The 12745-nt window shown below is 47.2% G+C and overlaps 1 protein-coding gene across 1 annotated transcript in view; it reads left to right on the forward strand.

Moving 5' to 3' along the window:
* The window catches only part of H3f3b (H3 histone, family 3B (H3.3B)), a 2479-nt gene extending 596 nt beyond the window's left edge, over window positions 1-1883 (forward strand). Inside the window, exons 2-4 of the mRNA XM_013037868.1 lie at window positions 90-227; window positions 370-523; window positions 619-1883. Of these exons, the coding sequence (XP_012893322.1) occupies window positions 100-227; window positions 370-523; window positions 619-747 (411 nt within the window). The 5' untranslated portion in view covers window positions 90-99 and the 3' untranslated portion in view covers window positions 748-1883. The remainder of the gene's footprint in view (window positions 1-89; window positions 228-369; window positions 524-618) is intronic.
* The last annotated feature ends 10862 nt before the right edge of the window (window positions 1884-12745 follow it).

The following is a 12745-nucleotide window of genomic DNA, read 5'->3' on the forward strand; positions in this document are numbered from 1 at the left end:
CCCCCACCCCCGGACGCGAGCGGAGCACGGGGGCCCAGCCAAGCGTCCTCGGGCCTCAGTCTTGACTTCCCGCGTTGTCTTTCTCGAAGGTGAGAGAAAATGGCCCGAACCAAGCAGACTGCTCGTAAATCCACTGGTGGGAAGGCCCCCCGCAAGCAGCTGGCCACCAAGGCTGCCAGGAAAAGCGCGCCCTCTACCGGCGGGGTGAAGAAGCCCCATCGCTACAGGTAGGCACGGCTGCGGGGAACAATGGCCTGGCGGCGGGCCGCCTGTGTCCCTGCGCCTGCCCCTCCCGGGGGCACTTTTTTTGTTTCTTTTTTCTTTTCCTTTTTTTTTTTTATTTTAAACGCCGCTCTCTGCTCTTTCCAGGCCTGGCACTGTGGCTCTTCGAGAGATTCGTCGTTATCAGAAATCCACTGAGCTTCTCATCCGAAAGCTGCCTTTCCAGAGGTTGGTGAGAGAGATTGCCCAGGATTTTAAAACGGACCTGAGGTTTCAGAGTGCGGCCATCGGTGCGCTTCAGGTAAACAGGAACAAAGGGGTTTTGGAGCCCCAGGGCCAGGGCTGGTTTGGTTTCTCATGGACCAGAGTTAATGGTGTGGCTCTTGTCCTCCACAGGAGGCTAGTGAAGCGTACCTGGTGGGTTTGTTTGAAGATACCAATCTGTGTGCCATCCACGCCAAGAGAGTCACCATCATGCCCAAAGACATCCAATTGGCTCGCCGGATACGGGGAGAGAGAGCTTAAGTGAAGGCAGTTTTTATGGCGTTTTGTAGTAAATTCTGTAAAATACTTTGGTTTAATTTGTGACTTTTTTTGTAAGAAATTGTTTATAATATGTTGCATTTGTACTTAAGTCATTCCATCTTTCACTCAGGATGAATGGGAAAGTGACTGTTCACAGATCTCAGTGGTGCGCACTGGGCTCAGGAGTGACAAGTTGCTAATATGCAGAAGGGATGGGTGATACTTCTTGCTTCTCATGATGCATGTTTCTGTATGTTAATGACTTGTTGGGTAGCTATTAAGGTACTAGAATTGATAAATGTGTACAGGGTCCTTTTGCAATAAAACTGGTTATGACTTGATCCAAGTGTTTAACAATTGGGGCTGTTAAGTCTGACCATACATCACTGTGATAGAATGTGGGCTTTTTCAAGGGTGAAGATACAAGTCTTAACCACAGTGTAACTTACAGTTTCCTTAAGAAAAAAAAGTAAACCTGGCAGCTATAGAATACACGATGTGCATTTATAATAGCTATTTTATATATTGTAGTGTCAACATTTTTAAATTAAATGTTTTACATCCACAAGTGGTGGGGAGTCTTGTCATTAAGGTGTGTATAATTTAGAGTCCAGTTGGTTTTCTCCTAACTAGACTGCACTTGTTTTCATAGTTTAATGCTGTATGCATATTAATACCTTGCATAAGTCCTCATTCTACCACATGTTAGTTAACTAACCCTCTAGCTGGTAATGCAAACACTAACGGAGATTTTATTTATAAGGGCTCTAGAATAAAAGTTATTCGCACCAGCATCATCTGTTACTAATCTAAGCTAGTTAGTGCAGCTTTTCATTGTGTTGTGGTTGATTTCAAAGCTAGGCTTGAGGATTTTTTTTTCTCCTTTAGAGGAAATAATACCAAGGTTTGTTCTTTTCCTTGTGGAGTTTAGTGTAAACCTGAATGGGGGAGGAGCGTTGCAGATGCAGCTGATTAGCCCGGTGCTGATTCGAGGTGGTGTTTGGTTAGGTTACTTCTGGTGACTGTCCTAGGAAAATCCCTTTTCTAGAGATGGCCTTTCAAGTTCATCCTTCTATTGAAGTTTTTAGGTCAATTATGTATGTTGACTAAATTTACAAATAAACTTGTTTATCCAACTAAGTGTCAAAAAACTAAATTGACTGTATAAAGCTTTTAATGCACCCATTGCCCTAGGTTCATACATCCTGGTGTTTGAGCTTTTTTGCTTGGTAGATGAACCATTTATACGCAGAGATAATTTTAGCATGTTGAACAGCCCTTTGCTCATAAATGCCATGATAGGGGCTGAGATGTATCTCTGTGGTGTGAGCACTTAACTAGCATGAAGCCCTTGGGTTTGGTACCCCAGTGCTACACAAAAGCCATGATGCTGCTGTATTTGTAGTCTGTGTGGCATGCTCCCTGCCCTCGCCCCTCTAGTGTTAAGAACAAAAAGTAGCTAAATTTTATTATAAGAAAAAGACTTGTCAGGGCCAGTTTCAAATGTGTTTGTGGATCCTTGAGGTAGGCTAGGGTTCTGTGTGCAAATTAACCTAGGCTGGCAGGGAGTTTGTGGTCTCCAAGCTACTTTCAGTACAAAACCAGTTGTAAGCAAGGAGAACACAAGCTTACTACATGGGCCATGATGCATGGTAGCGTATGTCAGCATTTGGGGCAGTGAAATTGGGGAGGGGGGTTTCTTGTCCATAGCTGGAGCCACACAAGTGTATGTGAATAACAGTCAAGACAAAAGGACAGCCGCTGCTGTTTTAAAAACACTTGGCAGCATGGTGTTTTTGCTGGCCAATTGGAAATAAGAGTCACTTGAGCTATTCTGCCTGGGCTGGCTTCAAACTAGGTTTTAGTGTTCTGACTAGTTGGGATTAAAGGGAAGAGCCAGTGGCACCTAGCTTAAGGCATTTATTTAAATGAGATTTGGTCAGTTTCAAATTCAAAAGTGATTAAGATAGGCTGGATAGAAGAGTAGGTTTAAAAGTTGAATCCAATACAACGAACACTTGCGACAGTTTCCTCATGCGTCTGAGTGACACTGAAATCCTAGATGTTGGAATGGGCTGTGCTCTGGAGAGGCAGTGTGAACAGATGAGGACCATGGGAATGTTCTGATTTAACTGGTAACCCAAGTGGGTGACACCATTGATCCTTAGCCCCAGTCTATAGCCTGAAGTTAGAAGGCTCTAGGGTAGCTTGGAAGCTACTACATAAAAGAATAGTGTAACTTTGGCTCTTCCACACTCCCATGAGGTCACTTAACCCAGAACACAAATATTTTTTTGGTTCTAGGAGACTGCCCCTCCAGGATATCCCTGAGTAAGGGCAATGGACTGGAATCTGTAAGGAAGAAAGCAAAAGTTGGAGCTGTTGAAGGTATCCTGTGCCCATGATGGATGAGATAAAAATAAAGTTTTGGAATGCAGATTTTTTCATCTTGTTAATGGTTTTCATTCAAATGAGTTGTCTCACAAATTTGAAGCATTTGGAGAGCCCGGCCTGAGTCAGGAGGTTGGATGGAGGAAGCACATTGATTAGTTAGGTGGGGTAGATGACTGTTCTTACATGGCACTTGTCACTGAGGACACTGCTAGTTTATTTCCATGGGATTGTTGTATAAATAGTGCCTGTGTTTATGTCTAACTGCCTGGTTTGGCAAATTATATGGTTATACAACTTACTGCATGTCCATGTGCAATGGGAATCCACTGTTGTTTTTTTTTTGGTGGGTGGGAGAGTCCTGGGGCTTGAACTTGGCCTGGGGAGCTGTCCTTGAACTTGTTCTGTCCAAGGCTAGTGCTCTACCACTTGAGCCACAGTGCTACTTCAACGTTTTTTTTCCTAGTTCATTAGAGTCTCAGGGACTTTCCTACCTATGGTGGCCGGCTTTGCACCATGATCCTCAGATCTTAGTCTCTTGATTGGATTACAAGCGTTAGCCACCAACGCTCAACCCAGAATTTTTTTTTCCCCTGTAGTCCTGTGGCTTGAACTCAGGGTCTGGGCACTGCACAGCACTGTCTCAAGCTTTTTTGCTCAAGGTTAGTACTCTACCACTTGAGCCACAGCTCTACTTTGCAGTGGTTAGTTGGAGATAAGGAGGAGCTTCATGGACTTGTTGCCCAGGCTGGCTTCACAACAAAATCCTCAGATTTCAGCCTGTAGGATTACAGGCATGAACCGCTGGTGCCCAGCACCAATTGTGTGTGTGTGTGTTGGAGGGGCTTGAATTTGGCCTAGGTACTGTCCTTGGGCTGCTTTTATGCTCAGAGTTAGTACTTGAGCCACAGTGCCACTTCTGGCTCTTTCTGTCCAGGCTTGGCTTCAAACCCTAGTCCTCAGAGATCTCAGCCTCTTGAGTAGCTATGATTACAGGCATGAGCCACCAACACCCAGCTTCATTAGGACCTCTTGATAACTTTCAGCCTCCCTGGCTCCTGGCTCACAGTGTATGGCTTAGGAGCCATGAGTTAGAGAAAGAGGCCAGCAAACAAACACCCTGTGGCTGGGCACCGGTGCTACCTATAAGCTACTCAGAATGCTAAGATCTGGAGAATCAGAAGTTGAAGTCAGTCTAGACAGATAAGTCCACCAAAACTCTACCTCCAAAGTAACCAGAAAAGGCCAGGTTAGGGGCATGGCTCAAGTAGTAGTGCATCAGTCAAGCACAAAGCCCTAAGTTCAAATCCTGGTACCTGTTAGGAAAAAAATTACCCTCTTGACCTTAGCCTTATGTCCCTCAGTCCTTCCTCTTCCCAACCAGGGACCCCACAGCCACGTAGCCCCCAAAGCCTCAGGGTACAGGGAAAACAACTTTATATTGGTAGACTGAAAATGCACATCCACTTATTCTCATCCATGTACTGAATCATTCCCCAACAAGGAAAGTTGGAAGGGGCCGTGCCTGCCCAGCCCATCCAGCAGCTCGCTAGCTCCCGCAAGCGTTGCCTTCTGCCTGGCATCCCAGCTGGGTCGGTGAGCAGCTCACAAGCCAGTCTTTTCTTCTGCACTACAGTCAGAGCTGGAGCTGTGGAGGGAGGAACTAGCAACACAGTTGCCTGCTTTTGGACCAGCAAGAAACCCAGACGCTGATCCTTAAGTTTCTGCAAGATCCCAGGGGGGCTGGTTGTACCCCTTTTTCTGAAGGTATTGCCTTCCTGGGGGAGTTATGGTCCCCTGGGCCTGAGAACTGTGGACTGTTAATTGGATATTCTGTAGGAGAGAGAGAGAGTGCCCAACTTGCGGCTTTTTCTATTTATGTGGTACTGAGGAACCCAGGGGCAAGCACTATACCACTATACCACATTCCCGGCCCTAGGGTGGGAGCATTTCACAGTCACCTCACCCATCCACTTTCCTGGAGTGTGGGAGTCACTCGGCAACACCTCGCCTAGACAGTTGGCCTCTTCGTCCTGCCTTCCCCATTGTGGGCACCAGTCAAGGAGCTGCGCTCATCTCCAGGACGTCAGCTTGGATCACCACCCAGCTGGCTTGTCTGGCCAGCATTTTCAGCTGGTTATGGGCAAGAATACGTGAAGAGAGAGCCAGACTGTGTTCCTGTTGCCACCCAAATCTCACAGCTCCTCCAGAGAAAAGAGTTGAGCCTGGTGGCCGCTAGCTATCTAGTGTGTTTTGATGCTGGTCCTGGGGCTTGAACTCTGGGCCTGAGCACTGTCCCTGAGCTTTTTTTTGCTCAAGGCTAGTGCTCTGCTACTTGAGCCACAGTGCCACCTCTGACTTTTTTTTGTGGTTAATTGGATGTAGGAGTCTCACAGACTTTGGTGCTTTGGCTGGCTTCAAACCACAGTCTCAGATCTCAGCCTTCTGAGTAGCTACTATTACATGGGTGAGCCATCAGTGTCCAGCTTCTTCTGGCATTCTTACTCCATCAGCAGGTGTAAGACCAAAGGAGATGCAGCTGGAATGGCTTTGAGTTTATATACTGAGGGGCTGTGTTGTAAGGAGGAGAGGCCAGAAGAGACTCTTGCTCTCTGCGGTGCTGCAGATGGCTCAGCAGCCAGTGGAAGGAATTATTCAGATACCACTGCTCAAAAAAGAAAAAAGAAAGCCGGGCACCAGTGGCTCACATCTGTCATCCTAGTTACTCAGGAGGCTGAGATCGGAGGATCACACTTGAAAGCCAGCCCAGGCAGGAAAGTTCATGGGACTCTTATCTCCAATGAACCACCAGAAAACCGGAAGTGGCGCTGTGGCTCAAGTGATAGAGCACTTGCCTTGAGCTGAAGAGCTGAGGGATAGTGTCCAGGCCCAGAGTTCAAGCACTACAACCAACCAAAAATAAAACAAAAAAAATCATTTTTTTTCCTGTTACTAAGGTTTATACTCAGGTCTCTTGTTCTCACTTAGCTTTCTTGCTCATGGTTGGCACTCTACCACTTGAGCTTCAGCTTGGCCTTTTGCTAGTTAATGGGGGATGGAATTTCTTGGACTTTTCTGCCTACGCTAGCTTTGAACTGTGATCCCTTAGGTCTCAAGCCTCCTGAGTAGCTAGGATTACAGCTGTGAGCCACTGGGCCCCCCTGGAGCAGTACCTCTTAGCTGTCTGCTTTGTACAAAGCTCCAACCCCCAGTGCTGTTACTTTTTCCTATGAAGGAAGCTAAAAGGCTCTGCAGCTACTAGCTATTGGGAAACAAGGACAGACCATGGCTCCTGGAGGGACTAGAAGGCCACATGATCTAGAAAGGGGTTCAGTGGAGAGAATGGGAGATTAGGTCCTGGAAGCTACTAGCTCTCAAGCAGGACACTGAAGGTCTAGGAATACATACAGTGGGAATGGAGGGTGAGCATAAGAGAAATGTCCATCTCAGACATCACCAGGATCAATGACGACAGGGCCTTGGGAAACAGGCACCTGTGGCTCATGCCTATAATCTTTTTTCTTTCTTTCTTTCTCTTTTTGCTATTCCTGGGGCTTGAACTCAGAGCCTGAGCACTGTCCCTGAGCTTCTTTTGCTCAAGGCTAGTACCCTACCACTTGAGCCACAGCACCACTACTGGCCTTTTCTATGTATGTGGTATTGAGGAATTGAACCCAGGGCTTCATGCATGCCAGGCAAGCACTCTGCCACTAAGCCATATTCCCAGCCCCTCATGCCTATAATCTTAGCTACTCAATTAACTGAGATCTGAGGATCACGGTTTGAAGTCAGCCTGGAGAGGAAAATCTGTGAGACTCATCTCCATTTAACTAGCAAAAGGCCAGAAGCAGAGCTGTGGGGCTCAAATGGTAGAATACCAGCCTTGAGCAAACAAGCTAAAAGACAGCCCCCAGACCCTGAGTTCAAGCCTGAGGACTGACACAAAAAATAGGCTCTGGGAAGGAGAAAGAAGTGAGCTAAATGGGCTTCAGGTTTAGGACAGACAGGGCATTTCTCTGAGTGGTGGGACTTTTCATGTTCCCAAGCAAGTGTGCCATGGAACCCCTTGGACTCCATTCACCCCTACTTCCTTTCCACCTGTTTTTGTGGCTTTATTTATTTAAGCTCCTTACCACCCAACAGCGCAGAGCCATTAAGCAGTGGGGGCAGGGCAGGCTGGGCTCAAGGTCCAGGCATCATGGGCCCGTTTCCTGCTGCAGCCCAGAGTGTGTGCCCTCCCCGACTCCTCACCTGTAATTAGCCTCAGTCCACTAGTGGCCTGAAGCCTGGACAGCCGCAGGGCCAGCTGCAACTTCCTGGACAGGGGGAGTGCAAGAAGAGACGGCCACAGCCTTGAACTGTGTCTTGGAAGTCTGACCTTAATCCCTGGTCTTCTGTGTAGAGGGTAGGAACTTCAGGGACAGATTGGGGCCACACACACAGACACACACACACACACACACACACACACACACACAAAGACACAGCCTGCAGCAGCCTGCAAGCTGATTTCTCTGCTCAGAGGGCATCTGAGGCCAAGGAGAAGGCTGGTACTTCAAAGGCAGGGACTCTTGTCTGCCCCTAGAGTCGTGTCTGGCACATAGCAGAGGCTCAGACATGTTTGCTGACCAAGCCAAATGGCCTCTGGCAGCCCACAGCACAACTGGCTAGCTTTGCTTCTGGCACAGGCAGCAAATAATGAGTTTGATTCCCCAGGGCTCTGGTTACTGGGCTGGCTTTGTAACAGGGAGTGTCCCCCTGTGTAGGAACTGGGACTCCAGTGATTTGGGAGAGGAGCCCTCTCTCACACTGAGAAGAGGTTGAGCTGAGCTTTTGGATCTTTGCTTTTTTGTTTGTTTGTTTGTTTTTTGTTTGGGTCCAGTTTTGGGCCTGAACTCTGGGGCAGGGAGCTGTCCCTCAGCTCTTCAGCTCAAGGCTAGTACTCTACCACTTGAGCCACAGCGCCACTTCTGCCTTTTTTTTTTCTGCTTATATGGTGCTGAGGAATTGAACCCAGGGCCTCATGCATGCAAGGCAAGCGCTCTACCACTGAGCCACCTTCCCAGCCCCTCTTCGCATTTTTGTAAGCAGATGCTAGCAGAGTAAAAGCCACAAGAACCTGAAGTAGTATTGGGGACAGGATGGTGGCTGAGAAAATGACTTTAGGTACTGGGCACTGGTGGCTCACGCCAGTGATCCTAGCTACTTAGGAGGCTGAGATCTGAGGATCATGGTTCAAAGCCAGCCCAGGCAAGGAAAGTCTGTGAGACTCTTATCTCCAATAAATAACCCACCAGAAAGCCAGAAGTGGCGTGTGGCTCAAGTGGTAGAGTGCTCACTTTGAGCTGAAGAGCTGAGGGACAGCACCTAGGCCCACCAGAGTTCAAGCTCCACAAACAACAAGAAAGCAAGACAGCGTAGCTGGGTGCTGGTGGCTCACACCTCTAATCCTAGCTATTCAGGAGGCTGAGATCTGAGGATTGTGGTTCAAAGCCAGCCCGGGCAGGAAAAGCTGTGAGACTCTTATCTCTAATAAACCACTCAGAAAACCAGAAGTGGCACTGTGGCTCAAGTGGTAGAGCGCTAGCCTTGAGCTGAGGAGCTGAGGGACAGTACCCAGGCCCAAAGTTTAAGCCCAGGACCAACAACAGAAAAAAAAAAAAAAGAAAGAAAGGAAAAGAAAAAGAAAATGACTTCAGGCTCAGACAGATGCAAATTTATAGCCCATCTCTATTATCTCCATTTGCAAAATGGAAATACTAAAGTGTCTTATCTAGTAGATTTGTAATTGTAAGGATTTAATGAGACAATCTGTGCAAAGCTTGGTAATACTAAACTTTAGGGTTAACCATAAAAAATATGATAACATAGCTGAGCACTGGTGGCTCAGTTCTATAATCCTAGCTATTCTGGAGGCTGAGGTCTGAGGAGCACAGTTCAAGGACAGCCTGGTCAGGAAAATCCATGAAACTCTCATTTATAATTAACCAGCAAAAAGCTGAAAGTAGAGCTGTGGCTTGAGTGGTAGAATTTTAGCCTTAAGTGAAAAAGTTAAGGGACAGTGCCCAGGCCCAGGCCCTGAGTTCAAACCAGGACTGACACATGCCAGGGGCTGGGAAGGTGGCTCAGTGGTAGAGCGCTTGCCTTGCATGCATGAGGCCCTGGGTTCGATTCCTCAGCACCACATAAGCAAAAAGAAAAAAGCCAGAAGTGGTGCTGTGGCTCAAGTGGTAGAGCACTAGCCTTGAGCTGAAGAGCTGAGGGACAGCGCCCAGGCCCAGAGTTCAGGCCCCACAACCAGACCCCCCCCCAAAAAAAAGTCAGCCCAGGTGGAAAAGTCCATGAGACTTTTTTTTAAACCAGAGGTGGAGATACGGCTCAAGTGGTAGAAGATCAGCCTTGAGTGAAAAGTGAGGCTCTGAGTTCAAGACCCAATATCAACACACACACACACACACACACATACACACAGAGGCACGCACTTGACCACATAAGTCCAGGACAAGCTGGACACTGTGTGCTCACATTGGTAATCCTAGCTATTTGGAAAACTAAGAATTGAGGATCAAGATTTGAAGGATAGGGGGCTGGGAAGGTGGCTCAGTGGTAGAGTGCTTCCTTGCATGTATGAGACCCTGGGTTCGATTCCCCAGCACCACATAAGCAAAAAGAAAAAAAAGCTGAAGTGGCGCTGTGGCTCAAGTGGTAGAGCGCTAGCCTTGAGCTGAAGAGCTGAGGGACAGCACCCAGGCTCAGAGTTCAGGCCCCACGACTGGACCCAAAAAAAAAAAAAGATTTGAAGGATAGGGCCCAGACCTTGAATTCAAATCCCAGTACTAGCATGTACACAGAAAAGTCTAGGATGGACTGGGAATGTGGCTTAATGGTAGAGTGCTTGCCTAGCATCCATGAAGCCCGGGGTTCCTTTCCTTAGTACCACATAAATAGAAAAAGCTGCAGGTGGGGCTGTGGTAAAGGGCTAGCCTTGAGCAAAAGTAGCTCAGGGACAGTACCCAGGCCCTGAGTTCAAGCCCCAGGACTGGAAAAAAAAGTCTAGGGCACTGACTAGTAAGAACAGACACTTTGGGAGAAAATGAGGAAGGGGGTTACACTGTTCAAAAAGAAATGTATTCATTACTTGACTTAGGTAACTATAACCCCTCTTTACATCACCTTTACAATAAAACTTAAATTAAAAAAGCAGACATTGGTGGGAAACTACCAGCACTGCAGGCATTTTGGCTGGGTGTCAGTCCTTCCAAACAGGCCAGCTGGCATTCCAAGTTGGTATCTGAAAGGTAGAAACTGCCATCATGTGTATCACAGAAAGGCAAAGGAAGCTCACAACACAAGAATGGTCATCCCTCTGGGAACAACGAAGAATCTCCCCAGCCTGAAATCCTAGCTACTCAGGCTGAGATCTGAGCATCTTGGTTCCAGACTAGGCAGGAAAATCTTCATCATCTCTTCCTCCTCCTCCTCCTCCTCTTTCTCCTGGTTCTGGGATTGAATTCAGGGCCTGGGTGCTGACCCTGAGCTTTTTTGCCCAAAGCTAACACTCTACCGCTTGAGCCACAGCTCTACTTCCAGACTTTCTGGTGCTTCATTGGAGATGAGTCTCTTAGACTTTCCTGCCTGGACTGGCTTCCAACTGAGATCTGTCAATCTCAGCCTCCTGAGCAGTTAGGATGACAAACAGGAGCTACCAGTGCCCGGCTTGTGCCTGCTGTGCCTGTGGTGAAGAAGCCAGAACTGAGAGTTTGGCTTTGGCTTGGGAAACAGGTATGACTCTCAAAGAGAATTCTGGGCACACACGGAGAACCATCTTCAGTGGGGAACCAGGCCTTACCATGCTTTAAACAAATATTTCTTGGCAACCTCTAGGCCTTCCTAGGCTGCATGGCCCCGGGCTGGCATGGGTAGCATTCCCCCTCTGCCTCCTGTGCCCCTGTAATCGATGGTACCAGAAACTCTATCTCCTCTGCAGCCAGATGAGATTGTCAGCAAGTGTCTCAGGATAGACCTTAGGGGTTCAGTGTTCCTAGTAAGGTGCCCCTTCTCAGTCCTGTGACATCTGGTCAGGAAATGAGGGTGGGAGTCAAAGGTCAGAGCAGACTGACTGCTATACAAAGTGTCTGTAATAAACTAGATCAGATTTTAGAAAAAGAAAAAGCAATAGAGTTGGGGGGGGTTGTAGCTCAGTGGTAGGACGCTTGGCTAGCATGCCAGTGCCCTGGGCTTGATACCTAGCATTGAAAAACAAAAATAAAAACAGGCAGTGTGTGTGTGTGTGTGTGTGTGTGTTTATGCATCTCCAGATAAGATCAAAGTTTCAGAGTCTATCTGGAACACCAAGGTGTATTATTGTTGTTGTTATTATTATTATTATTTGATTGCGTTAGGCCAAATCAGAATTCTCCAAGAAAAACTGAACCAATATCAAAGGTGAAGATGAAACTGGGCATGGTAGCTCAAACTAGTAATCCAACTACTTAACAGGAGAAAATAGGCGGATTCTAAGTTAAAGGGCAGCTTAGCAAAACTGGGGATTCCCTTATCAAAAGCATAAATAAAGCCAGGTGCCAGTGGCTCAGGTCTGTAATCCTAGGTACTTAGGAATCTGAGATCTGAGGATCTTAATTCAAAGCCAGCTCAGGAAAGAAAGTCCATGAGACTCTTATCTCCAACAAAGTAGTCAGAAAAAGCTGGAAGTGGAGTTGTGGCTCAAGTGGTAGAGGGTTAGTCTTAGGCAGAAAAAGCTAAGGGGCAGCAGTGCTCAGACCCTGAGTTTAAACACCAGTATCAGCACAAAAAAGTAAAAAAAAAAAAAAAAAGAGCTGGGAAGGTGGCTCAGTGGTAGAGTGCTTGCCTTACATGCATGAAGCCCTGTGTTCTATTCCTCAGCACCACATAAACAGAAAAAGCCGGAAGTGGTGCTGTGGCTCAAGTGGTAGCTTGCTAGCCTTGAGCTGAAGAGCTGAGGGACAGCGCCCAGGCCAAGAGTTCAGGCCCAATGACCGGACCCTTCCCATCCCTTCCCATCTTCTCCTCCCCCCCAATCCTCCCCGCCCCTGTTTATTTTTGAGTCCTCCACAGTCAATGAAAAAGATCCATGGACTTAAAGAAACCGAGAGACTTTTTAATCAATGAATTGTACAGTTTGTGAATTTGTATAAATAATAACAAGGATCCTCTTAAAATGTTATTCTTTTTTAAATTGGTTCGGGGGCTTAAACTCAGAGATTAAGTGCTGTCCTTGAGCTCTTTTTGTTCAGGCTGGTGCTCTACCACTTCTGGTTTTTTTGGTGGTTAATTGGAGACAAGTGTCTCATATATTCCTGCCTGGCTGGCTTTGAACCAAGATCCTCAGATCTCAGCTTTCTCAGTAGCTAGAAATATAGGCATGTGCAGCAACCGGCACCTGGCTTAAAATGGTTATATTCTTACAGTAAAAGTTAAACTGGTGATATTTATGATAAAGGAATGTTTTTGAAAAATAATTGTTGGGGGTATGGCTCTGTGGCTCAAGGGGTAGAGTGCTCGCCTTGAGCTGAAGAGCTGAGGGAAAGCGCCAAGGCCCAGAGTTCAAGCCCCACGACCGACAAAA

Source organism: Dipodomys ordii, unplaced genomic scaffold, assembly GCF_000151885.1.
Source record: "Dipodomys ordii isolate 6190 unplaced genomic scaffold, Dord_2.0 Scaffold7, whole genome shotgun sequence".
Taxonomy (NCBI): domain Eukaryota; kingdom Metazoa; phylum Chordata; class Mammalia; order Rodentia; family Heteromyidae; genus Dipodomys; species Dipodomys ordii.